Source organism: Zosterops lateralis, assembly GCF_965231275.1.
Source record: "Zosterops lateralis genome assembly, chromosome: 19".
Lineage (NCBI taxonomy): Eukaryota > Metazoa > Chordata > Aves > Passeriformes > Zosteropidae > Zosterops > Zosterops lateralis.
The window spans coordinates 3344061-3371751 of NC_139779.1; the positions used below are offsets into that span (position 1 = coordinate 3344061).

The following is a 27691-nucleotide window of genomic DNA, read 5'->3' on the forward strand; positions in this document are numbered from 1 at the left end:
ACATAGGGCCAGGAGTTGGATCTATGATCCTGATGGGTCCCTTCCAACCCAGCATATTCTCTGATTCTGTGACATCACACAGAACCAGATGAGGAACAGCCACACTGCAGCAAGGCCCTTTAACCACAGGGAAAAACTATTTGTACATACACAAGATCTCCTCAGCAGCCAGTCACCTTGCACACCTCTGTGTTGCAGTTTGTCCCCTGCAGGAACAAAGTGCCAGCCCCCAGGAAGGCTGCTGTGAGCTTTTATCATCTTTGTGACTCTTTGAAGCCACGCAGACACACAGAGTCTCTCCCTGCCCCTGTGAGCAGCCAGAGCTGCTGGAATTCTGGCATTGGCATGTACAGTAAAAGCAAAGCCATGGTTTACATCACTCTCTCCTTTGTAATTCATGTCACTAACATAAACCAGATGCCATCTTCCAAAGCCCCTGCGAAGAACGATGGCCTGCCTTTGCATTACATAAACCAGTAAGAAAATTAAATTTAAACCTTCAAGAAACAGCAAAAAAAATAAATAAATCAGTAATTAGACAAAAAACATCCAAGCCAAAAACAGCTTCCAAGTTTCCAGGAAGAATTAGGTTGTTTATGGAAGTCCTGTTTCAACTAACAGCCTGCCTGGCAGGTGGTAGGAATGTGAGTTTGTGGAGAGCAGAAACATGAAGCGGCTCTGCCTGGGGCACTGTGCTTTGCTTTGCTGTTTTCTTGGTTTAGTTAAACAAGAGGAGACATTACAAATACTCAACAAAAGAGGTGGGGGGAGAAAATAGATCTGTGCCTCAGTGTGGCCTCTCCTACCTTGGATGCCGTAGAGTCGGTTCAGGCGCGACCGTCTGGCCTCATCGGCGTAGGGCACGGCCACCCAGGGCATCTCACTGAAATACTGCTTGAAGGAGTCCTCTGACCTGTGCAGGGGGAACAGGGCATGGCATGCAGAGCCCTCCACTTGCCAGGCTCCTTCCTCATTTAAAATCTGGCCTGCAAAGCCTTTTATCCCTCCCACCAAAACCCATCAGCTGGGAGGGAGTTAGATCAAATTTAAAGCCCCCAGTCCTTCATGAAGAATCCACGGTGTATTTTCCCCCAGTAAAATATTTCAAATTCTCCAGGGCATCTGAATGCCAATGCATGGTGACAGCAGCAGCTGGAGCATCCTTTAGAGCCCAGAGCCACAAGACACAAAGTGAAGCACAGTTCTTGCTTAGCATTTTGCACTTCCCCACTGGGCAGAGGGAAAGGACTCAGGAAGAGTCTCTGATGCCAGAGCCAACCTGCTCTGCCTGCAGAGGGTGTCAGTGCTGCCTCACCTGTCTGCACTAACAAAGAGGATCTCGAACTTCTGGCCTGCCTCCTTGATTTTCCTGTAGGACTCCACCAGCACCCTCGTGAGGCTTCGGCACGGCGGGCACTGCAAAACACAGAAGCATAAGGTGAATACAAGTGAACACAAGAACAAAACAAAGCATAAGGAGGACACTGTCTCCCCCTCAGGACCAGACCCACACCCAGCATGGCCAGGTGACCCAGTGACCATGAACTGGTGTGACTTCATCTTTGCTGAACATGGCTGGGGCTTGTGGTCTGTAAGTTACCAACAAAACCTTTTCCATTTTTAACACCTGACCACTCTCCCCCTTACAGGGCCAGCTGAGGTTGACAGGCCATTGTAATGCTGATGATCAAAGCATCTTAAATTCTTCAGCACCAACCGGCCTGGGGTCTTTACTCTCCCTGAGCCCAGCCCCTACTCACCCAGTGTGCAGAGAAATAGACCCCGACGTGAGAGCCCTCCAAGGCACTGCTGTCCAGTGTCTGCCCATTGTTCCTTAGCAGAGGCCCAGCAACAACTTCACTGAAGGGTTTTGGCCCCCAGGGGAACTCCAGACCTGGGGAGGGGTTGGGATAGGGATGGAAAGAAAACACAAGACAGTAACATGTGCATGCAGCTTTTACAGTTTCAGAAAGTTTCACTAGAAAAAAAATCCCATCTTCAGGATCCTGTCTGAGGAACCCTGCTGGGGTTTATTCCCATCCAAGGAGGATGCAGAACACCTCAGCTGTCAGGCAGCACCACACCCCTGCCCTGAGGTGAGGAAGCCAAGCTCTGCACTGCAGTCAGGGTCACCTCTCTCTCCCAGGCAGGCTGCACCTCCAGCTTGACAAAGCCTGCTCTGGTTTTGTGCCTGATGAGGCATCTTTTCCTTATCAACAGTGTTTATTTTAGCAAGACAGGGCAAGGTGGTAAGTGCTCAGGAATGCAGTCAGATTCTGTCCCTTATGCTGATACTAACCATATACTTTTACACATATCCATCCATGTCTTTATTTATAAACCTTAGCCATATATATGTATAATATGGTGTGTTTATATCCATATATCTCTAGATATATCTTACAGTAACCCTCTGCACCCCAAAGCAATCTGTGTGTACACACAAACACGCTCTGAATCATCTGCTGCCAGCTCCCAGAGCAATCAATCCATGTGTTCAGCCAGAGAGGAGGAAACATCACAGATGGCTCAGGCCACAACATGTTCCTGCTCTGCAGCTCCTGCCACTGAATTAAAGACTCTGTCAGTATTTACTGCACCAAGAAACAATGAGCCAGTAATAAAAGAAATGGATGGATAACTACAGTAGATGACTGATGGGTCTGTAGGGTCTGTGAGTAAGGGCACATTTGGGTTTGTGGGTTTTTTTTGGTTTTTTGTTTGTTTGTTTGTTTTTTTCTTCCAATTTGGCTCATTTGGGTTTTTTTCCAAATTGGAGGAAGATAGATTTAACACCAACTCCCAGCACAGCAAACCTCAGCAAGGGAAAATAGTAACATTTTTCTTTTTAACTTCTAAATAATGGGAAATGCATTAATCTGAGTGTGATGTCAGTGGTAAAAGTCCCACTCAGTATTCTGGAAGGATTCTGCTCCCAAGGTATGGAAGATCTGGGCCCTCATTCTGTCTGTCCATGTGCTTCCATTAGGGAAAAATCCAAACTTCATGTTTCAGTTAGCCTAACCTTTTCCTCATTAGCACTCCAGACAAAAATCCTGGAGGGAAATTCTTTGTTCTTTTCAGTAAGCAAAACCAAAACACAAGATCTGGCAGGAATGATGCAGAAAATTTTATGCTGAAAAAAGCACAGTGCTTTGAATAGTTAAGTATGACAATAGTTCTTTGTTCCCTCCCCCTCAGGCCATTCAGAATGAACTGAGATGAAAAGGCAGCTGTGTGTCCACATTTCTGTGGCACAGGAGACTCCAGGTCTTACCTTCAGGGTCATCTCTGATGACCAGGAGGCCGTTCCTGCAAACCACCTTCCCAGTGGAGGCATCGATAAATATTAGGGAAGGAATGTTGGAGACTCTGTACTTGTTCCACAGCTTCAGCTGTAAAAGAGATGGGAAGGGGAGATAAGGAAAGTAAACTTGGCTTCGTGAAGAGGAAGATTTTGGAGCATTAGCATCTTGTAGAGCAGAGAGCAGAGGTCAGAGGTGAGCAAAGAAACAGAGCTGCTGCTTCAGGGATGAGTGTGAAGGAACGTGAGGAGGAGCTGCTGGGCCAGTGCCCAGAGAGACCCTCACCATCACCACCATCCCCTCAGGACCTCAGGTGAGACCCCTGTGAGTCTCACACCTGCTGTGGGATTGCCCATGAGCACAGGCAAAGCTTCTCCTCCTCCTGCTTTTACTTCTTTGCAAGTAAAATGGGGATGATACTTGCCATGCTTTGAGCTCTTTGTTTAGAAGACATGGTAAGCACAAATACTTTTAATGCCACTGCTCTGAAGCAATTTGTAATGCTTCCCTGGCTGTTTCCTCCCCTCCCACTTCCATGTTCATTAAACAAACCAGCAACCTCTGCCAAGACACAGCCAGGCTGAGCACAAGGCCAACATTAAAAAAAAAAAAAAAAAAATTATTCTTCTGCCACTGGGGCTTCCCGGGTTTGTTCCCAGGAACTGATTAAGGGCTTTGACATCAGCCTGGGGGCCCAGCTCATCCATCCTGCACTGCCAGCTTTGCAGGCTGATGGCCACATTTTGGGCATCCCAGTCTGGGTGGGCCTGTCTGCTGGTCACTATGTTTTGCAGCAAGCTCAGCTCTGCACAACACTGGTGACAGAGTCCTCTGAGGTGTCACACACTCCTGAGCTCACGTTCCCCAGGATATGCTACTGGCACAGGATAATTTAGAGCTCAATTCATGCACAGAAGCTGGCTGGGATGAGGAGGAACAGGACCACGGCAGCTGCTGGCACAGCCCAGCCTGCAGGTGTGAGCTGGCAGAGCTGCTCTCCCCACCGTGCATGGAGGAGCTGTTGCCATCACCTCATTTTCCTTACATTTCTCCAAGCATTTCAACCCCAACAGCCCAGTGGTGAATTATCAAACTCTCAAACAAAAGCCAAACCATAACCAAGAGCCAAATGGGGATGGAAACTAATCTCCACCTTCCCCTAACATCAAGCTCTGCTCTGCAGAGCCCCTCAGGCTCCATGTGTTTACAACGTGCTCCAGTTTGGAGAATAAAACCCAGACTGGAGAAGCACAGAAGGGGCCACCAGTGTCAGCCAGGAAGAAGAACTCTGCAGATCACTGTCCCTGATTTGCAAAGAGAGGCAATCCCATTTCCCAAGATGGGAATGAATCTGGGGATGTAGAGAAAGGCTAGAGTATGTGTCCTGCCCACCAGCCTTCCATTTCCAACAGACAAATTAATAGATTCACAAATACAAATGGCCTTGGGCATGAAAAGAATAAAGAAACGGTACTCAGTACAAACCAGCTCCCTCACAACGATGGTGTTCAAACCACAGAAGGCAAAATCCACTTCTGTGAAGTTTAAAGGTTTGGGGAAAGCTCTTTATAAGGATCACAGGCATTTAACAGGGTGCTGCAAACAATAAGGAAATTACAGCTAGCAATCCGATCGTTCTCTTTAAATAGTTGCTTACATTACACTTCATTTTGCCAAGTCCTTTGTATACAGAAGCAGCTCCCCCAGGGCATCACGGTGGGTCCTGGCAGTTTGGCTTGGCTGGGGAAGCAGCAGGGTCTGCACTTCAGAGCCAAGAGGCTGGATGGACTCGCTGTGCTCAGAGGGACAGGGCTGGAACACCCCAGATAAGGGGATAACAGCACACCAAACCTGCTCAAAGCACTGCAGCAAGCGTGGCATGGCTGGCTCCAGGCAGTCTACGAGGTCCAGCACATGTGGCAACTCTTGCCAACAGCTGGTTCTGGGTCTTCTCAGGATGTGTAAACCACCAGGCCCCACTGGACCCAAACTGCAGGCACTGCTCTTGGCTTCCCAGACATTGATGGCACAGGCAATCTGCAATCCAGACATTCTGTCCCCCTGAAATCAGGAGTTGCCACTTCTCACTCATCAGTGAGGGTCCACAGGAGAATATCTCAAGCAAGCATGAAGCCAGGTGTGTATCAAAAGGGTCAAAAAGCATCAAAAGAGGTCAAAGTGACATCTGTTGCTGCTGGGGGAGCACGTCCATCACTGAGCTCTGAGATTTGAACCTAAAGAACATCATGTCACACTCGGTCACACCTTGGGTGAATGAGAAAAAGCAATTCAAATGGAAAGGTTTTACCCTGCACCTGTGCAAAAGCTCCCAGACACAATCCACCAGCCCAAGTAACACCAAACCAACTTTCAGAGCTTCATACAGCCTGAGCAGCACTTCCTATTTTTAAAATTCCTAGATTTGCTGCCTGGCTCATCACACAGCACCAATGAACAAACACAACAGTTGCATACAAAGCAACTGGAACTGGGCTGCCACTTGAAGCCTGCTATAAAAGCCTTGAATTGGAAGTTAGTGGTCTCGATGCACTAACCATATTAATTCCATACAGGAATGTGCTGTTTAAAGTGGGAGCAGTTTGGTTTGATGACTCCCCTGTGCGCCAGGAAAGCTGATGGGGAATGAGAAACGCACGCGCTGCAGGAGGAGTGCCAGGATCTACCACAATTCCCACCACCCTGGCCCTCATCAGCCAGATTCCAGCCTTTCCAGAGCCTGACAGACATTTGGGAAGGAAGCCTGATGGCTCCTTTTACTGCAGGTCTGACCTGAAAGGGCAGAACCTTGACAGGAAATGGGTTGGTTCATTTTAGCCAAGCTGAAGACAGATCCCTGTGGGATTCCCACGCTGTGCCACTATTTTGCACTTAAACTACAGCTTCCAGCAGGGACATCTGATCTCCACCTAAACCAACCTGTCCTGTGGCAAACCATTGTGCTAGTTAGCTTTTCTCAGGGTAAAATGCCAAGGATTTGCACATGTGAAGGTTCTGCAAAGAGAACAAACTCAGCTTACACCCACTGTTTGTGGTCCATGCAGAAAGAGAAATCCAGGAGAAAAGGCATCCCTGGTATGGGTACCTGCACAACCACACACTTCACAAAGGATTCTGTGTCAGGCTGGGTGTGGGATGCAGAAAGCAAATTACAACTTGCTGTGAGACTGTGGGTTGATGGGATGATAGCTCAGGCAGCAGGGCAGAGTGCTGCCTCAGCAACTCTGAAAAGCTGTTTTTCCTGCCGTGAAGAGGATGACATAGAAATAACATACTCCACACACTCTAAGGATTTGATCATCCATTTAAAGAGGGGATCTCTGCTCCGCTTCCCAACAGCTGCTGCAAATCTGTGGGATCAAGCCAAAGCTAACACAGATGTGGAAATAATCTACAGACTATTCAGCCTGAAAGCAGCTGATCCTCTCGCAGTGCCCTTCACTCCTGGTTCAGGCCTGCTACAGCCACTGCTCACCCCAGGACACCCACCAGAGAAGGAGTGAAGAAATACAGCCCCTCACAAGACTCTGTGCAGGCTGAGCAGCCTTACAGAAACTTCCCTGGCTCCTGTGCAGGTGGTTTTAGTGCAGCCATCCAGTGGAAAAACCAGAGTCACCAGATTCCTCTGGTAACTTTATCCCTGCACAAAAGCATCACCACGATGTCCTGGAAACCACAAACCTTGGGAGCTCCCTCCATGACTGCATCCACAGCCAGCTGTGAGAGGCTCTCAGAGATCACTCATGATCTGAAGGCAGAGGCGACCCCCAGACATCGACCATGCGGCAGCACCAGGCTGCTCTCCCCACCAGCACTGGCTCCATTATTCCCCTCATCCTGAGGACTGGGAATTCCTGGCTGAGAGGCTGGGGAGACATTTGCAGACAGCCACAGTAATTTTTCCAGATAAAGGTGTCAGACGAGAGGTCTCCCCAGCAGCCCAGGGCTGGCACCCAGCCGGGGTGGATGAAATCCCCTCCTGCTCCACTCGTTCTGCTGGGGAAGGGATCCCCCACTTCCAACAGCTGCCGGGTGCTATTTTTGGTTGTGCTGATTGATTTATCAGTCCTGGTCGCATTCACTCGCTCACATAAATCCTGAGCTGCAGCAGTGAATGCTGGCAGAGATAAAGCACAACTGCCTGCAGCGCACTGAGCCCTGGCTGCTGGGAAAGTGGTCCTCCCACCCTCCTTGGGGGCTGCATTTCTCTGCTCTTGTGTGAAACTGGACCATAAAAGCTCTCACACTTCCCTCTTCCATAGCATATGGAGCTGATTCTGCCCAGGCATGCAGAGGGCAGGCATGGTCTCCACTCATCTTGCAACCCACACTTCACCCTGGCCAGTGACAGAAGACAAAGCCACTTTAAATACTCAAAGGCAGCAATAAATGAACATATTCCTGCTGTGGATGGCTGCTGCTTTGTACTAAAACAAATGTACAGCCACTTTCCTAAAAATTCACTCTTAGAGGCAATGCCTTCAAGGCTCTGGAGAATTCTGGTGAGGCATGGCAAAGATCCCACCTTCCAAAAGCACCATGAGTGACCATGTGAGAGCACAGAGGGGTTTCCACTACAGCATGGGCTCAGCTCTTGCTGGTCTCTCATTCAAGAGCCACAGGCTGAAACACAAAGTCTGTCTGAGGAAAAGTGCCCTCGGTCCAGGGCTGCAGGGACCAGCAGAGTTCATTGTCCAGCTCTGCCACACAGAGCAGCTCCAGGCTGAGATATCCATGGCCATTCCCAGTGCTCCAGCACTGCGGGAACCCCTCTGTCCTCGCTCACTGGCAGTGTTAAACTGCAGCTTTTACATCGTGCCTTAAAGGGTTTACAAGCACCAGGGGCCACCCAGGTTCTGCAGACAACAGGCTGCTCCCTCTCCCTGTTGATTTAAATCTAGTTCACGCCTGTCCCTACGATTCAAGCTCAGCTTGGGCAAAAGCTCCTCTTCCAGCCCTCCCTCACTGCTCCTTTTCCTTGGTGCATTAGGGAACCCCCTGAGCAGAAGGGGAACAGGGTGAGGGAACAACACCCAGCCAAGTGTGGGGGGAGACCAGATGGTGCACGCCAAGGTCTGACCCCGTGACACGGAGGAGATCGAGCGAGGCTTGGGATAAATTAATGTCCATTGTGCTGTTGCTTCCCTCTGAAAGCAAATCAAAATCTAATTACAAAATACAATGGTGAGAGAGATGTCTGCTCCAGGAACGTTAATGAGCTGAGGAGGGAGGATTTGGAATTGTAATAAACAAGATTGATGTGAACAGCTGAGACAGACAGCACAGGGCACTGGGGCTGCTGGCCCATACAGACCCCATCACTCCCCTCCATGTGCACACTGTCTGCAATGGCTGAAAGCCCAGCTAAAACAAACCTTAGCACCAGTTTCCCCTGACACTCTGCCTGGCAGCACCTGCTGTGGACATTCCAGCAATATGACTCGGTGCAAGTAAAAAAAAAAATTTAAAAATTAACCCGAATGTTCTGCTTATCACCTCCATCCTCTCCTTGCTGCAGGTCCACAGCAGGAGACTGGCACAGCACAGTCCAGCTTGTGGCTGCCTATATCTCCCCACAGCTGTGGGGGGACAGGGTAGACCCTGGGTTTTTGTTCCTCCTGACCAGGGAACACAGCAGCAGCAGCAGGTTTGGAGGTGAAGTGGAAGGAAATCCTCTCCGCAGGTTTCTGGCACAGCAGCCAAAGGCTGCTCTTTGTTCCCCTGAGGAGCTTCATGGCCAAAGGCCTTGGATGAGAGACCTGGGCCAGCCCAGCCTCATGTCCTGGCGTTTTCCTCCCATCTTCTCCCCTCACCACCCTGCTCCCCCAGTGCTGGCTGCTGCTCTTTGCAATTTCCCAGGCTGTGCCATCCAAGGGACTGCGAGCGAGTGTTTTGTTTGAGGGCAAGGCAGCGTGTGGCTGGCTCTGAGCACAGGCTGCCTCCTCTCCCCCTGACACACAGGCTGACAGGCTGGATCCTCCGCAGCCCACATCTGATAGGAAAACATTTAATTTGAGCACAGCTGAAGAGCAGTTAACATGATGTATGGAGAGCAAAGCCCCGGGGCCTGCAGCAGACACGGGGAGCTGGCCCCGGTTGTTTTACATGTGCAGGTTTCAAAGAGGTGCTGGGATGGCAGCTTGATTTGATCTCAGGATCAGGAGGAAGCAGCATTTGACTAAACATACAGATAACAACACAGGCAGGAAATCAAGCAGGGAGGATGCCACCAGACAGGCTGGTCTATCAACACTGTGAGGATGTTCTTCATAAACTTTTTTTTTTTTTTTTCCAAGTGTTTCTCAAATTGTATTCAATAGCCCAAAGATGATGCAGAATTTAAGGATGCAGCATTGCACTCAGGACTACAAAATACACCCAGTAAATAGAGTTTTTTCCTCCATGTGCACACCTTGCTTTACCTTTTAAAAGGGAGCTTGCACATAAGCAAGGTATTTAATAAACATTTTTTCTTTCTGCAAACACACAAAAAAGCAGCGAGGGCAGCAGGAGTTAAAGTGTATGTGGGAAAAATTTAAGACACATGTAGAAGTGTATCATCCATGGCCTCTATAAATTACACCCCCAAATGACTAACACTGAGTAAGAAATAGCTATGTAAACACAAAGGCAATAAGAAAATACAATAATTTCTGTCTCTCTATGGGAAAGGGATATTTTTCCATCTGTTTATAGGAAAGGCGAGGGGTGGGGTGGGAGTCTGGGATGTTGAATTGGAGTTCAGGGCCTCCCTTGGTCCCATGTCTCATCTGTCACTGGAAGTGGGACAGCTGCCAGGACATGGGTTTCCTACCCACTGCCTGTGCCTTTGCTGCTACTGTTCACTTGAGTGCTGGCAGTAATCTCAAGGTCAAACACCTTGCAATCCTGGATCATTAAGAAACAAACACTTCTGAAAAGCCTTGAGTTTAGACAGAGTTCCCACCAAACACAAAAGCCTTTTAAATCAGCAGGGAAATCGGGATTTGTTTTTTTGTTTTGTTTTGTTTAATGCACACAATGAGGTATTAGTGGGGTTTCTGTTTTGTTTTCAGTGGTTAATCCGAGAGGGAACCTTACACAATCAGACCAACAAAATTCTGGAAAACAATGGAGTATTTGTTAGCACTGTAACACACCCTGGAGAGTGAGGGCTCCAGGATGCCGCAGCCAGGAGCCTCCCAAGCAGTGACAAGCCAGCACCAGGACATCCCCCAGGCCAGCTACACAAAAGATTCCTGTAAAACTATCAAGACATATCAGATACCCTCTTGTGCCCACTGCTGCTGAGATATCCACTGGGTAGATGGGAAATTTGCTTTTCCACAGCACCTTCTGAAACGCAATAGCTCATCCATCACATCACTGTGATGCTTCCTTACAAAAACCTCCACTCAACAAAGCTCTTGCATCACTGCAAACACTCAGACTGTTTAAAAGCAGCCACTTTTCTCCAGCTGATCTCGGGAGAGGCTGCACTGCTTGGTCTGGTCCTCCCTTACAGCTGCATCCATCTCGGTGTCTCAGAGCCGACAGCACTGAATCTCATCTGGCAGCACTCCTGGTTTGCAACCCAAGGAGGATTTCCATGCAAAGGTTACACAGCTGCAGAGCTACAAAGGCCACAACCACAGCCCAGGCTGCGGGGGCAGCTCTGGGCTTTGCATGCAACAGGCTTTGCTCACAGCTCGGGAGGGCGGCACAGCTCAAGGGATTCACTCTGTAACCACAGATCAAAATATGCCAGGAACTAACCAGAGCCAGGTGCTCTAAAGCTCCAGCTGGAAAGAGCAAGCCCTGCCATTGACAGCTCCGAGTTATCCCCCTCCTCCTCGGCTCTTGGGGTGGAAGGGGTCCCACAGCCTGTGCTGACCCAGAGCAGCTACAGCACTCACAGGGACTTCTCCTTTGGAGCCCCAAGTCCATCCTGAGCAAACATCAACCCACCAAAACTGCTCTGGGCTAAACCACTGATCATGATGTGTTTTCAGGGCCTCAGTGCCCTCCTATCACACTTCACCAGCACAGCTGAGCCCCAGAGCTGTGCTGGCCTGAGTCAGCACTGGGTGCCCTGCAGGGAAGAGCATCTGAGTGAGGCATGACACGGGCAGGACAGATGTAACACAGGCTGCTGGAAAATGCTCTCCTCCTGAGCACTTCTCTCCCTCCTGCTCCCCAAACTGACACTCAGCCCCTCAGCAGAAAGGCTGGAAATGCAAACCTGCCCCAGCCAATGATCTCTAAATGGGAAAACACCACTGAGAGTCCCACATTTGCAATTAATCACCTGCACACATTAAAAACCAGGTCAGAACAAAACTGCCCAGAGCTGAGATGCACCAACACCTCAACTGCACCACAAACCAGCAGGTGGGAAGTTGGAGAAGCCATTTCTTCATCCACTCCTTTTACAGAGCAGCTTTTCCATCACACTGTGCTCCAGCAAAGTTGGGGAACAGGGAAAGGAGGGACAGTGAAAGGAGCAGAGTCGTGGTATGGGCTGGGCACAGAGGAAGGGGAGGGACAAGCAGTATGGGGCCAGCAGACAGGGCTGAGGGGTTTTTGACACACACACATGGTGGGCCAGGTGCAGGGCAAGCGAGGGAACTCGATCTGTCCCCGAAATCCGGCACTGAGCCACAGGAGGCCCCCAGCTCCAGAGACATCGACCGGGGAGGAATGGGACAGCAGCCTGCAATTCCCTCTTCTGCATTTAAAGGCACTGTGCAACAGCCAAACCAGTTAAAAAGATGAGCATGGACAGTGAAAAATCAGTAGCAAGGTGAAAAGCTCCACAGATGAAAGTCAGAAAATAGAGTTCACCAAGGAGCCAAGAGCCTGTAGTCAGCATATGGATGAAGGCAGGAAACTGGTGAGAGCCTTGGCCACTGTGTCCCTCCTGCCACCCTGAACATGGCACAGACATGGAGAAACAAGGAGCTGCTGCCAGGAACTGATGAAACATGAATCCCACGGGGGTGTTCAAAATGTCAGATAAGATGCATCATATTAATTCTCTCTGCTGACAGCCAGCCCCAGCTGGAGGGGGAGGCTTGGAGACTGCAGGATTCAGAAAGCCAAGGATACCCAGCACCAGCTCTGCCACTGAGCCTCCGAGTCAAGAGCAAAGCAGGAGGTGACACAGAGGGCTGGGTGGCAGGAGGGCTACCTCCTGTTTTTGGTGAGAATAAGGGAGATTCTCTGGGCAAAGAAAAAGCAAATTGTGTGTTCTTTTTATAGGATGCCGAAAACTTCTGTGCGCTGGCAGCGACCCTCCTCAGATGGGGCTGTATTTCAGCTGTTACTGCATTCAGTCTGTAAAATGCTCTGGGATGATAAAAATCACTCCAGAAACAGTTACTAAAACTGTTTCCAGGAAATAGATTCACAGAGTTGGAGAAAGCCTGGTGCTTTTACAAGAGCTTCAACTAGAGAAAGACCGAAGTTAAGCAGGAAGTTTTGCTTCCTTGTCTTTTCAGCAATAAAAAGGAGCTGCACTGGGGTTTATTTGATTCTGCAAAACCACCATCTGTTGTTTCCTCAAGTAGTTTGACTTGAGATGGACAGCTAACACCTCTTAAGTCACCTGGAGTTGAAGGCTTTCTGCCTTAGTCAAGCTCTGGATTTGTCTGCTTGCATTCTTGTTTCATCCTGTTGCTTTCCATGATTACTGAACTGTCCAGAAGATGATCCCAGGGTGACTAAATCCATGCTGCAAGAACAGAGATTTTATCCAAGAAAAGCACTGCGGGAGCATGGTCTGTCTTCCCATCCCCACTCCAGCCTCAGTGCTAGGAAGCAACGTGTTCGGAGTTGGATGAGCCACAGGAAACACAAGCAAATCATCCACTCGTGTCCAAGTGACTTTTTCCAAGGATCTGCCATGAAGTTTCAAGGCTCAGTCACCCCTTCCCCAGCCCTGGGTCAGAACTGATTGAATGCAGCCACCGAGTCAAACTCCAGCACACTCATCTCTCCTTTGGCAGCCCTGCGGTTCCGCTGCGAGCTCCAAGCGTTTCCCCTCCTCTCCCTCCTCTTGTTCAATTATCTTGCTTCATCTTTATTCTGTTTCCAGGAACACTTAGCAACAGGCTCTTGCAATCAGCCACCGGCAGGCAGGATCTGAGGAGGAGACTGCAGTTGCGATGACCTTTCGCTACACTCATGCAAATTTTAAAGAAAGTATGTGAACAATTTGCCTTTTAAGTATCCTCTGCTTACATTCACCGGGAGTTAATTCTCCTTCTCTCCTTAGAGGCATCAGAAACACCAGATTTTCTGATTTTACACTAATGAGAACAAAACCTGCGGCTTAATTCCGGCTTACTTTGTGGGATTTTTTTTTCTGTATCTCACGCTGTGAGCAGAACCTGAACGGGTGAAAATTAACATGAGACACCTGGCCTGGACCTCAGATCTGCTCAGACACCACTGACTCCTGTCAGCAAAAGCCAAGGGTGGATTCAGGGTCCATCCCAGCAGCCAAACTCGTCCTGAGATGGACAAGATGCTGTTGGCTCCTCTTGGTGAGCAGCTTTCACTGATCACCATCAGAGACTTTCATCCCAGGACAGCTCCAGGGTATGCCAGGAGCCAAACATTGCCTCAGCCTCCCAAGGAACCACAGCTTTTGTCATCTCCATAATTAAAGCTCATCTGCCAAGGCAGCAGATAAAGGCTGGGACAGTGGTTCAGGATGCTCATTCCCATGGGACTCCTGGAGCACTCCTGCCAAATCTGGCAAGTAACATCCTCCAAAGCAACACACACCGACAACCAGAGGGCTCTGAGAGGCAACACTGATGCTGGGTGGATGGAAATGGGTAAATCACAAGGCTGGGTCTGGAAAACCACAGCAACAAACTCACAGCAGCCGTTTTTACAGCCACCCCAATGGGTGCTGGCAAAGGAGAACAGGCAGCAGCTTTGATTTTCATCAGATTTAAATCAAATCCCCAAAGCTTCCAGCACTCTCCCTGTCACTCAGTGATTTTCCCACATACACAAACAAGTTTGGAGACGACCCAAAGCACACACCAGGACAGCCAGTGCAGCTTGCAGGGCATAGGGGCATTACAGCATTTAAGTACTTTCTTCTTGAAACAAATACTCTCTGTTTGGAATAAAAAATCCTGTATTGCTTGCAGTGGCTAGAAGCTGAAGGGAGGGAATGGGTGAATACCAGGTACCAAGACAAGCAGTTCACTTCCTGCTTTCTGTGTGGTGTTCATAACCAGGGAAAGAATTTGCAGGAAAATAAACAGAACAAAAACCCCTCACAGATCTTTGATGCTTCAGATGATTTTAAAAAGTATAATCTACTTTTTTATTTTCCCCTTAAAAAAATGAAAAGTCTAAATAAGCACATCATTGATCTGATTGCTGAGAACAGCATCTGGAACATCAATCTCTGCCTGAGACTGCAGAAGCTGCAGGAGAGCTCAAAGCAGCCAAGGCTGCCCTTGAACCAGATGCCGCTCGCTCTTACAGAAACGCCTCTGGATCTGTGTGAAAAGGATTAAACAAAATTGCTCCCTCTTTTTTCAACTTCAAAACTCAAATCTGTTTTCTCTTAGAGGGCAGATGCTCATTACATATCCCACAGCACATCAAAGGGCCGGAAAAGAAGGAAGGCAGCCACCCTGCCATGCACCAGTGCCCAGGGTCCTGCCTGAGCAGCACCCACCACCTCCCCTCCCCAAAACCCTTGGCTTGGGGTACAGAGGACAGAGGGTAAAAATGTCTCTTCAAGCTTTGCTCCCCACTTGGTGACAGCATGAAAGATGCCAACCAGAGGCTGCCTGTTCCAACAGCAGCAAACAGCAGCTTTGTGTTTTGTAGGGAATTCTTTTGGGGCTTCAAAAACTCCAGCTACTGCAGCACCTCAGGGAGCCCCAAAACTTGGGTAATTTCTCCAATATTCCTTCTCCATCAGAGAAGGCTCTCATCCCATGAGAGGCTGAGCAGGATGTGACCTTAGGGGCTCCAAACCATGTGCATTGAATGCCACACCTGATTGAAACCCCTGTGCTCAGAGGTGAAAGGCAAGTGACTGATGGGAGGCCTTTTCATTAATTTTAGTTCAAAGACCTCAGAAAACTCGAGGCGATCACTCAGCAGCTGGGATATTTAAGGAGGAGAGTGGGGAAGTGCGCCTGGGAAGCAGGAAGCACAAAGTCAGCTTCATCCAAGATCCAAGAGAGAGGAGTCACAGCCAGGCTCTTACTTAACAGCTTCTTCCAGGCAACCCACTGCCTCATCCGTCTTAATCTTTGACCGCTGAGAGATGAAAACAATTTATCCTCATTCCCTGCTCTTACTGAGAGGTTACAAGAAATAAAACTAAACCAAAGATCAATGTTATACCCCCTCTCAGACAAACTCTGCCTGACCTGGACTTTCTCAGCATCCTTTTATCTAGAGGAGTGTTTTGGCTAAAGCTTTGCAGAGGAAAGCCATGTGAGCAAGCCAGTTAAAAACCTGGTACTTTCATGTTTATACAGCCAGCTAAGCAGCACACTACAAAGGCTTTTATTCCAAGTCTCTCCTGACAAGCCAGCAGGGATAAATTACATAATCTCCCAGGAATTATGATGCACAGGAGGAAAAAAACTTCAGTTCCCTAGGTAAGAATCAAGGGCTCAGAAACTGAGAACTGAAGGAAAAGTCTGTACAAAAATCATCCCAAGATTAGGAGGCAACTTTTTTATACTAAAAGAGACAGCAAAACCTGCTGTAGATGCAGACACACTCCTTCCCCGTGGCTACCAAGAACTCACTGGGTCCACAGCTGAAGACAGAAATACCTCTAAGGTTTCTCTTCTCCCAAATATCCCTATTTCCAGAAAAAACAATCTGAAACAAGCCCCTGTATTTGACAGGCAGTGCAAGTGGCTACAAGCACTAGAAGAGAATGAGCTTCCCAGTGTGAGAGGTGCAACTGAGCAATGAATCATAGAACAGAACCATGGAATATCCTGAGCTGGAAGGGACCCACTAGTATCATCAAAGCTGCTGTCAATGGGGTGCATCCAAGTACAGCCTGAGTCCTCAGGTTGCATCAGGCTTCACACACTGACCGTGTACTGAGCTGTGTTGGTTTTACATGCTGTGTGTGCAAGAGCCAGGAAAAATCCATCTTCAATGTCATAACAAACCCTAAGGTAAACACAAAGGCAAGGCCACGCATATTATTCAGTTAAACAGGCGCATAAAGGAGAAGGCAGCCCTGGCCATGCTTTTGCTCCTGATTTTTGTTGTTTCTCAGTGAGCACACACAAAAATGGGCCGTGTTAAGCCTTGCATGAAGCAGATGCTCCCTTCTTCAAGAACAAACCTGCTGCTCCTAATAAAAACCAAGTGTTTTGTAAAAGGAACTTGCACTTCAGAGTCTTTTCACTGCTCTCCCCCACCACTGAGTGAGAAAGGAGCACACCTTGGCCTCCTTGCAGACACAACACCCCAGGGGCTGCCTGGGGTTAGGCAGCTGGGATAAACACCCAAACCCAGGGAATTCCCAAACTCTGAGAAACCAAACCAGAGACAGCTGGTCTGTAAGGCTGCAATCCTACAGAAAAGTTTTGTCTTCGAGTTATGAAGTTTATGGCGTTTGCTCTGCACGTTATAAATTCCACATGTGGTTTTTAAAGTGGTGGGTAAAGGAAGGGGTGTCTGAGGGTCCAGGTGCCCACTCAGCCAGGAAGGAGCCAAAGGAAGAGCTCCACCTGCACAGAACCTTCTACAGTAGCTCTAACACAGCTGGACTGGGTTTTCTTTGCTTTCTCCAGGAAGGCTGAGCAGCTCCTCCCTCCACTGGGCAGAGCTGGAGCCTGACACATTAAATTCTGGGCACAGAACTGGCAGCACTTTGGATTACTGACAACTTCAAAAGGACGAGAAAAACCCTTCTTGGGTAAGTTCTTGCTGCTCAGTTTGCTGAAGGGCGTCAGGACAGCCTGAGCCAGCAGCTTTTGCTGAACATTTCCAGACTCCAGACTCCATCTGGCAGCCTGGCACCCAGCCTGCTCCTCCTTTCCTGTGCCAACAGGGACACCCGGATGTGCAGGACCCACATTGGTTACAGCAGTTCCAAAGCCGAGGGGAAAGGATGAGCAACTTCTACAAGAAAGATGCTTCCACAAATTGTACAAAATTAATGCTTTTCAACTCTGTACTTGCTTGGGAAAGGAGAGATTTAAAGCTCCAAAGCCAGCCCGTTTGTAAAAATAAATAAATAAATAAACAGAGTCCCAGATTCTGTTCCGAATCCCAGGGAGTCAGCAGGTGGCAGATGGTTAAAGTCAGAACAAGGTTATTTCAGATCTGCAAGCTGAAATATCCCCCTCCTTCCCCCCTGCAGATCTACAGGAGGGCCACAGGGAAGATTTAGCACCTGCAGCTTTGGGTTGTTGTGGTTACCTTTTAGCCCATTCAAAAGAATATTACAATGTATTCCCCGAGGAAGTCCGTAAATAGCAAAGGATTCTGCTCTAATCCTCTATCTACTCCTTTCTGGATAATATGGCATTTGGACAAGCACTGCCAAAACACAGATTTATGGCAAAGCTGAGAGTCTGCATGGCCAACACATGCTCTAAAAACTCAGGATTCCAAGGAATGAATAAAGCCTCTCCTAGGATATAGAGGGCTCTTCAGTTATGGAAGCTTCATGCAGATACAAACCTGTTTGCAGGATTTTAGCTTCCCTCTCCCACACCAGGCAAAAGGTGAGTGTATACTAATTTTCCCCAGCACCAAAATCAACTGTTCTCACTGGATGTTCTTGCTGATACCACCAGCACACAGTCACTTCCCATTTCTTTACTGATATTTTGTAACATCTATCAGCTATTACCCATCCAACCAGCTTCAAACTTCTTCTCTGACAGTGACCAACATCAAAGGGGAAAGAACTAAGAAAAACTGCAGACCAAAGGAACTATAAAAAATACACTTGATGAGTGCTACAGTTTTACTGCTTCACTGCAGACACCAGAAAAGCTGTGTGTTCTTAGAAGTTCCTCAGTGAATGGTGTATTAAAAACAAAACAAAACAAAACAAAAAAAACCCACACACCAAAAAACATAACAGCAGCTTTGCAGACAACTCGGTGCTCCTGCAACTAGATTTTGTAATGGAAATGCTGAAAAGCACCTGGACAACAGAGCCAGTGTAACACATGTGTGACTGTGAGGGGCTGACCACAGCACAACCGGTGGAGGCAGAAAATTCAAAATACATTTTGCCCACCTGAAAAGTCAAGCCAGTGAAGATACATCCACTGCCAGAGGCACCAGGCAGGATTGTTTCCCACTCCACACTCCCCAGGTGTGATTTTAAATTACTCACTGCTGGGGCTGTCACACACTTCCCCTGGGTGCCTCCATCACAGCTCTGTACAAAGGCACAGATGAACAGCCAGGCACAGCAGCAGGGTCAGGGTACAAAAAAAAAAAAAAAAAAAAAAAAGAAAAAAAAGAAAAAAAAGAAAAATGCAGTCATTTTTGACAAAAGGGAAGTGCTGCATCCCTGCCCAAATCTCTGTGGTTGCCTACACACCCTTTGGATCCTGGCTACTTGCAAGCCAAACATAAAAACCAAGGATATTTGTTCAAAACCCACAGGCGGACACTGTGATTCTATTGAAGAAAAAAAATACAACTGGCATTCATTCTAAAAACTTCCCACCACTGGGACTGGGATTTAAAACCAGCACTGGGCAGTGAGGCCAAAACACACTGAGAGCAGACGCCTGCAAAAGATTCCAAGGGAAATTAGTTATGTGGGTTTTAACAAAAATAAAATTAAATCCAATGTTTACAAAGGGAAAAAAATGGCAGCTTCCCTAGGAGACAGTGCTGCAAACACCCTTTGCAGATAAGTCAAGACCTGTCTGAGGCTTCCTTGGATTCCTGTGCCAGTGTGTGTAGTGAGGGGAAAGGCAAATGCTGAGCAGGCAGCAGCTGCCTCCTCCCATCCTCTTCCTCGGGGCTGGCAGGGAAGTGGGTGCCCTGCCCTCCTTCACAAGGCAGAGCCACACCAGCTCCAGGGCTGGCTCTGAGGAGCAGTGGAAAGGGAATTCTCCATCCATCCCTCCTCTCCTGTCAGCCTCAGGGAGCTGTGGCCAGGGGAGGACGAGCTCCTGGGCTTTCACTGCTCTGCTTGTCCCGTCTCATCTCTCTCCAGGAAAAAACATGGTGGCCTAAAGCTGGACGAGCAAGTGGATTTACAGAAAGCTCCAGCTTCCCTTCTTGTGTGCTAAAGTCAGCCTAATTCTGTAAACTTTTCTTTTTTCCCTTAAGTAATTTTTCTGCAGCTGAGTCACACACGGCTTCTGCCAGGAATTTTTATAATTACTGAATTAGAGCAAGGTTTTGCCTGTGCACGCCTGACAACATCTGCTGATGGAAGCGAGCTCTGCTCAAACCCTTGCACAGCCCTGGAGAAGCAGGGCTGAGCACTGCCCTTCCTCCCAACAGCATCTCTCACGGGGCTCTTCTTGCTGCTCCTCCTGCAGAGAGCTTTGCAGCTCCTAATCCACGTTTTGGGAGGAAGGAAATAAGCTGGAACAAAATCCAAAGGGTATTGAAGCAGGGAGAGGAATGCTGGCTGCCTCTTGGCTCTCCAAGCCTCTTGCTGGAGCATCCCTGAGGCAGCATCCACAGTTATGTGCTTCTCCATCAGCTGCATAGCTGCAAAGCCATCGTGCGTCACATCTTCCTTGGAGACAGACAACGGTGTAGAGTTCCATAAAACCACGGAAGAAAATAACTCACTCCACTTCCTTCTTCAATGGACACAAGGAGTTATTCTGCAAGAGAGGCTCCGACACACAACACTGGTCCAGACTAAAGATCAAACACAAACCCACGTTCAGATAAGCCAAAAGCAGACATCTGGCATTAGCAGCCTAAACTACACACTTCCTGGATGATCCAAAAACCTCCCACTTGATGCTACAGGTCAGAAATGTAAAGGAATTACCATCTCCAGGACTGAGCTGTTCAGCCTCTTCCTTGTTACTGTCTGCTGGAGAGTGATGCCTGTACCCTCCTGCTTCTCCCAGTGCTGTAATTTATCCCATGCATTAAGAAAACAGGACAGTTGCCAAGCCCTGAAAAGCGAGGATGTGCTGGAAATTTGCTGTCTCTGTAGCTTTAATCCAGTCCACTTGCAGGAGTCTTTACAGCATGGCCACATACCATGCTGTACACACAGTCCTGACGCAGTTAGAACCAAGAATAGATGCTCAACAAGAGAGGAATTACTCAGTTCTGGGTTTCGGCTGGTTGTGCATGCACAGCACTCAGTTCTCTTCACTTCACACTTTTCATGTGCTGCTCCAAGGCAAAAATGAAGGCGCCTTGCCACTGCAGACTGGGATTCTTCTCAAAGGATTCTGAATTTATTTTCATAAAATCCTAGAGAACTACATTCACAACACCTCAGGTTTATAGATGAAGAAAAGAGTTACAGAGAAGCTCTGGGCATCCAGTTCCAGCATCAGCCTCCAGCTCCCTTTTAAAAAAATAAATAGCACGGAGCGGCGTTTTAAATGTTTGACGTACAACTTCCCATGAGATCATCTGCAGCAGGAGCACTCGGCACTTCTGCAACTCAACCCTCACCCTGGGGACCTGGGAAATCAAGTCCCTCGTTGTGCATGAAAAGCAATTTACCCAGCACCATCCCCGAGCCCTGCAGCAGCAGCAGAGCAGGAATTCCTGTCTCCTTAACCAGCATTTCACCCTCTCTTTTTTCCATCACTTGCCTCACTCCCTTTGCTTCAGAGCTTGTGAAGGGCTGAGATCCTGCACAGAACCCCATATCCTTCACTGGGCTGCCTCAGTTGCCCTCCAGCAGCAGCAAGGGCAGGAGTACCATGGAAAAAACCCATATGTGATCCCCTAATTAGAAACGGCATCATAATGTATACAGCGGGATGAATTAAGGTTGCAGAGGAATACTGTAAATTGGATGCACATTTTTTGTTCCATTTTACTGCCTTTTTTTTTTTTTTTCTTTATTGGGCTTTGGCTGCACTTCAGATTAAGCTCCTAATAAGGGCTGGAGTTGGATGAGATTTTTTTCATCCCATCAGATTGCAGCCTTCCAAGCCATTGAAATGAGATTCGAGCTGAAGTTGAATTTTCAATAGTTTGGCCTAAAGGCAAGGGTGTTAACAACAGACCTGCCAACACCTTCTCCATTCGAAATGTCTGAAAACATGTCTACACATCAAATGCTGCTCAGGCTCTGCTAGACAAAAGCCACAAAGCCAACATCTCAGATCCACTGCTGACTTGCTCAGCTGGTTCTCCTGCCAGTGAAGCTCGTACATCTTCTCTGAAAATCTACTGAACCTCTGTATTCTCTCTAGGAAAAGGAGTTTTCCCCCAACAACCCAGCTGTTGTAGTTTTATTATGATAAGTCAAGGTGGGGCTAAGGAGACATCAGGTAAAACAGGTGGACACATAGGAGGCAGACACACAGCAGTTCACTCAACACATGCTACTTAAATGATACTTCCCCAAAATTAAAGATACACCAATGACATGCACAGGCTTTAATCAAGACCTCTACCATTATTGTGAACATATTTTTAAATGCTCAAGTCTATTTTCTTGAGGACATGAATGCTTCAGCTTCCATGCCAACAAAATGATTTCCATTCCACATTTCCAGTCTGGTTGGATGGATAAACATCCATGGCCACTTTGGCCAGTGCTGCAGGGAGAAGAGCAGTGAAGGGAAGGTGCTCCCCTCCTTTGATGAGAAACAATAAGAGAAAAGAAATTATGGTTTCTTGAACTGCATCCAAGGGGAATTATGCCCTGCTGGAGTGCCTGGCAGGGCATCAACAGCAATGGAAATTTCAGCTTTCAAAGAAATAATACTAAAGAAGGGGGTGGGAATATCGTGTAGGAGCTGAGGTGACACTAATCCCATGGACTGTTTTACAAACTGCCACTTCTCTCCAATGAAATTAAATCCTCTGCAGAAAAATCATCTGGCTCCAACATCTTTTGGTAAGTAGGGCATAAACAGAACGAAGAAGAGCTCATAATTGAGCAGAAAATGGGCTCAGATGGGCTGCTAAAGGCAGGAGAGTGGAGGGACAGCAATCAGACCACTGGGAGTTTGCATTTTTCTTTAGATGGTCACTGCAGGATCTTTGAACCCCACCAAGCCAACAGGGCTCTTCCAACACAGCAGGGACCCTCTGCTCACTGCAAGGGGAGGGAGAGCAAGATGGGAGAAGAGCACAGCATCTCGTGCAAAAAGCTCTGGACTTGATTATCTACTTATTTTCTTTAGTAACATTTAGCTAAGCAAGCGGGGAAGAACCCTGTGGTGTCCTTTAGTGGCTCTCACCAGGGAAGCTGGAATGAGGCTGTTCATTCACCCCAGGAGCTGAACAGGCTCGGTGTGGCAGCAGGAGCTGCTCACACCAATATCCATTTCTCTGTCGGGAGCTGCTTTCACCAGCACAAACAAGAAACGCTGAAAATGTGTGAGTAAATGGCACTCTGAAATCAGAAGGTGTCTGGCAGCTCTGTGTCAGTGAGATGTTTTTTACCCTCCAGGGCAATTACACACCGGTTCATGTAGCTTGAAGCTCTGAACAAAGCAAATGATGTGAGTAATGACAAAGAAAAAAAAAAACACAAAATGGCACAAAAAGTGTTTGCCCAAGCTCATATCAGGCAGGACTTTTCTATCTCTGTGACACAATGTCCAATCCTCTCAGCTACAGAAGAAGTTTAATTTCTTTTTACAAGGTTCACGTTCTCAGCATTGCTCTGACCATGAACCCACAGCACCAACATTGATGCATCTTCAGCTACTGCAAGGATGATTGGAATGATTTAACAGCTGGAGGAAAACACAGGTACAGCTTGTTTGCCTGTCATTTTTATGTCACTAAGCAGCTGTGGGTGGACACAGGCAAAGCACTGACTTGTGCAGGAGCAGCTCAGGGCCAGGCATGGCCTCATTGACTGCAGAGGGTCAGAGGAAACATCCATATGGATCCTGATTCTCTTAAATTCACCAAAGCCTCTCCAGGGCCAGTCTGTGCTCCTGCACAAGGCAGGTTTATCCTCAGGGCCAGCAAACGCCGTGCAAGAAGCGCACACAGAGCAGCAGAGAGAAGACAAAATCTGTAGCTGTGCTAATTGCTGGAGTAATTACAGAGTAAAATACCAAACTAAATACCACAAGCCTGAGAATGAGCAAAGAATCCTTTTCCTTTCTGGGAGCTGCCTCTCATGAATGACTTTCCCCACCAAGAACCACCTCCATAGGCCCAGACAGACGTTTGAGCAGACGACCAAAAAATGTCAGGTATTTTTCTTTTCAATAGATTTCCATCCAGACAGGATGAAAAGCTCTTTCTCTTGAGCAATTGAGTTCTCCCCACAACAGACACGAGCTGGCATGTTCTGAGCATTTGGTATTTCAATCCCAATTAAGTAAAATAGTAATTGCTGCACCTAAGGGGTTCTCAGCTCCCTAAGAGGAAACACTTTATACATACATAGATTTTCCTAAGCTTTACCACTACATACTTAAGACATAGATTGAGAGATGAATCACAGCTTCAAATTCTTCACTACTAAGCCTGGCAATCTACACTGCCACTTTCTGGCAAAGAAACCCACAAAGCCTTCACCTGTGATGTCATCTGCTAACAGATTTATGTTCCATGGGGCACTCCTGTCCTGCGACTCCCTCACTGAGGAGGCAGCTGGGTAACAGGATTTGTTCTGGATAATCCCTGCTCCAGCTCTCAGGAGGGGAGGAAACAGATGAAGATGCACTCAGCCAGAAATGGCAGCCACCATTTTTAGGGAACTTATTATGCCTCAGCCACCTGCCAGGTGTAAATCTCATTTCTAGTTTCAAGCCTGGGGAGGGCAGCACCATAAAGACAGAAGGGAGGTGAGGGAAGTCTGCACTTCCCCTTCCAGATCCCAAACCTGTGTGTCCTCAAGGCAAGAGGCATCAAGCCTGACCTGTCACTGTGGGGGAGACAACACACAGCCCTACATAAATAACTGTAGGGTAAAGACCATCTCCTTCAACTGCAGTTCTCTGAACAGAGCCCAGCACAACAGACCCTGAGCCGCCAGCAGGGCCATAAGCTCTGCCTGAGGTTATTATTTTCATAATTAGAGGGATGGCCACCAACAGAGGTGGTATTTGGTGGCCTCTTAACCCAGAGACTTACTGGGGTTTATGCAGATGACTCCACTTTTTCAGCAGCAAAGCCTGCAGCAAATCCTCGTGGGGACAAACATCAAACCAGGATCTGGATGTGGCTCAACATGAGGCCACAGCTCGGTCAGCCCGAGCCAAAGAACAACACAAACATGCAGAATATGCAGAGCTCAGAGGGAGTTTAATTTTTAAAATTGAGTAAACCCTGCAATTCAGATCTGGGCTGTCTCAAGCAAAGTGACTTTGCAGGTGAGGCACCACTCCTTGCTCCAGCCTGGTCCTCATGCCTCTCTCCCTCCATCCTCCTGCTTCTCCCACACTCACCATCCCTCTCTAAAACATCTCTCCCCAATCTAGGAGGCTCCTCCCAGCCTACCACATCCCCATCTTTCCACCTGAAGAGCCACCGGTCCCCCACAGCAGCAGGGACATGCCTGCAGGGAAAGGCAGGGACAGCCACCTACTCTCCTGCTTCACAACGAGGCCATTAACTGGTTTGAAAACTGCCTCTCTAGGCAAAAACTCATCCTGGGAGCCACCAGGGTGACAAACATCTATTTTGTGCACCACCTGAGAGATAAACACCAATCGAAGTCCTGGATGCTCCTGTCACACACAGTGATTAAACCATCAATCGGGACACAGTGAATTAACGCAGACAGAGGGGGACAAAGGAATGAAATAGCTTCAACTTGAATCCTCACAGCTTAACAAAAGCAAAACCGGGTCAGACCTATTGAAGGAAAAAAGCAAAAGATAGAAGAAATCTCAGTTAACAGTTGCTTTTCCCAGAGAGAAAAGCAGAAAAGCAAGCACGCAGCAAACCAGGATCAGGCTGGGATGAAGACAGGCACTGAGGGCATTGCTGTGCCATGGGCAGGAGCACACACAGGACACTCCTTTCTTGATGATCAAGAAAACGCTGTAACAGAGGTGGTCTGCAGGTCTCTGAAGACAAGGAGGAGGCCAAATCCCTGCAACAGCAGCCCATAGCGTTTTCCATTCCTTTAAGGAAGAAAGGAGTGGAAGCCGTGCCATACGTTAGCACTTAAGCAGTCCCTACCCTCAGTTTCCCACCATCTGTACTACTCTCTGAAACTCCCCATCTCATTTAATTTATTGCTGTGTGTCTCCGCCAGAATCAAAGACCTAAATATCAGCAATCTTGGTGGGAGGCATCCAGCTGCTCCAGCTCATTGTAGGAACAAACCCTATTTGTGCAAAGTTGCATTGAGAAAGCCGGGCAGCAAATCTCCCTAGGAACAACTTCCCATGCTTTCAGATTAGCAGATCAAGCTGCAGGCTTTAAGACCTTTCCCCTTCTCTATCTGTGAAATCCAGCACTTTAGGAGACAAAAAATGGGTCTTTTCTAACCCTGGAACGAAGCGATTTTGGAAGCACACGGCACGGCAGCAGCGGGGGGCAATGTCTGAGGGAAGCAGAGCACAATCTCGGGGTCATGTTCATGAGCTGTGTGAGATGGGGCTTTTCCTGGAAATCATGGCTGGGCAGAAGCACAGCCCCACTCTGGTCACTCATCCAGCCCCCTCTCACCTCTGCCTCCCTGTCCATGGGGTGAAGTCAGCAGGATTTCCCTAAGCAATGCAGCTATTTGCAAATTTCCAAGCAGAGATTACAGGGAAGAACTCATTTAGAAGCAGCGTGTAATGTAACGCACACAGGGACCTCTGTTCTATGGCCACAACCCTGAATCAAAAAGGCAGCATCCTAAAAAATCAGCTCGTAGAGTCATCAGCCTCTCAGAAGCAAATCAGCACAGCTCCCTGCCCTCTTAAAACACCAGATATCAGCTGATAAAAGAGGAGCAATCCTGCAAGCCAAACACCCAGGCAGTACTTGCAAGGCAGGATTTGTAGCCTGGTGCCCTTTGATTTGCTCTGAGAGCGACAGAACAGTAGTCAGAAAAACATGAAGGGAAAGAACATTTCTAATGTTCTGGTGACCCGTCTGATGCTGAAAATCCCACCAGACACACGACTGTGCACAAAGACCAGGGTGCTGCTGCTGCTCAGACCCTGAGCTGCACTTGGAAGGGCAGACAGAGGGACAGCAGGCCCTCAGTGGGGCTGGGGACACCACAGACCCCAACAGCACTTGGAGTCACTTGGTTCTCAGGGGCTGAAACAGTCACACACAGAGGAAGTTTCATCTGCTTCACAGATCAGACAGCAGATCTGGAAGTTGTCATCTCCTTCCCACGCCATCACACAGCTTGGTTCATTTGAAACCTGTTTTATCCTGGCTCGGTTCACACAACAGCAGCAGCCAAGCAAGGAGCGGACAAACTGGGACCCTCAGTGAAGGCCAGGCAAGTGGATGCTGAACTGCAAACACAGGGGCACAGCCCACAACCAAAACACTCCACACACATCACCAGCCCAGCGTGCAACCTCTCAAGAGGCAGCGAGCACGAGGGGACGGAGCCGAGATCCCTGGCAACACTGCTACAATCCCTGTGTTTCTCCTTTATTTTGGGAGAGGCAGAATAATCCTTTTTGAACTACCCAAGTGGGGGAGAAACCAACATCTGTTCAGATTCAACAGCTTGGGTCTCACTGCTTCAGCTCCAGCTCTTTCCCGGCGGCCGGTGAAGGTCTCTAGCTTTTATTCAAAGGCGCTGCCCTCACGCAGGGCCTTTCAGCAGAGGCTCGCAGAGCACCTCACAGACATTTAATTAAATCCTACAGCCTGCCCCGGTGAGGAAGGGATTATAAACAGGCCCCCGGCTCAAGCAGCAGCTCAGCAGCACAAGCATCTCTTTCTCTGGTATGGCCAAAGTGTTCAGCTCAGTTGCAGGAGTGCAGCAGCCCCAGCTCCAGCGAGCTGCTAAACACACATCAAACAGCCCAGAGACTCTGAAGAGCCAGCAGAGCAGAGCAGAGCAGAGCAACCAGGAGCATCCTCTGATGGGAGGGGAAGGGGCCCCTCTCCACTGACAGAGCCACAGCAAGGAGATGGGTTTAGAGACCACAAATCTCTGTATTTTGTTACGCCTCTGCAAATTAAAATATGCATTTCCAAAGTATGGCATTCCTGGTGACCAATTCATCTACCCAACAGTCCTGGGAGCTTCATAAAATGGAAAAACACCTATTTTCCTTTCTTCTTTTTTTCCCCATCAT

The 27691-nt window shown here is 48.3% G+C and overlaps 1 protein-coding gene across 2 annotated transcripts in view; it reads right to left on the reverse strand.

The window, feature by feature from the left end:
• NXN (nucleoredoxin) overlaps nt 1–27691 on the reverse strand; it is a 46792-nt gene that overhangs the window by 10219 nt on the left and 8882 nt on the right. The window contains exons 1-5 of one of the 2 annotated variants that reach the window (XM_083875460.1): nt 5157–5201; nt 3278–3395; nt 1761–1894; nt 1316–1416; nt 807–913 (exon numbers count right to left, since the gene is read on the reverse strand). In XM_083875460.1, coding sequence (XP_083731586.1) covers nt 807–913; nt 1316–1416; nt 1761–1894; nt 3278–3395; nt 5157–5186 — 490 coding nt within the window. In that variant the 5' untranslated portion in view covers nt 5187–5201. Of the gene's footprint in view, nt 1–806; nt 914–1315; nt 1417–1760; nt 1895–3277; nt 3396–5156; nt 5202–27691 lie in introns of those variants that run through there. The other variant, XM_083875459.1, reaches the window with a different exon arrangement.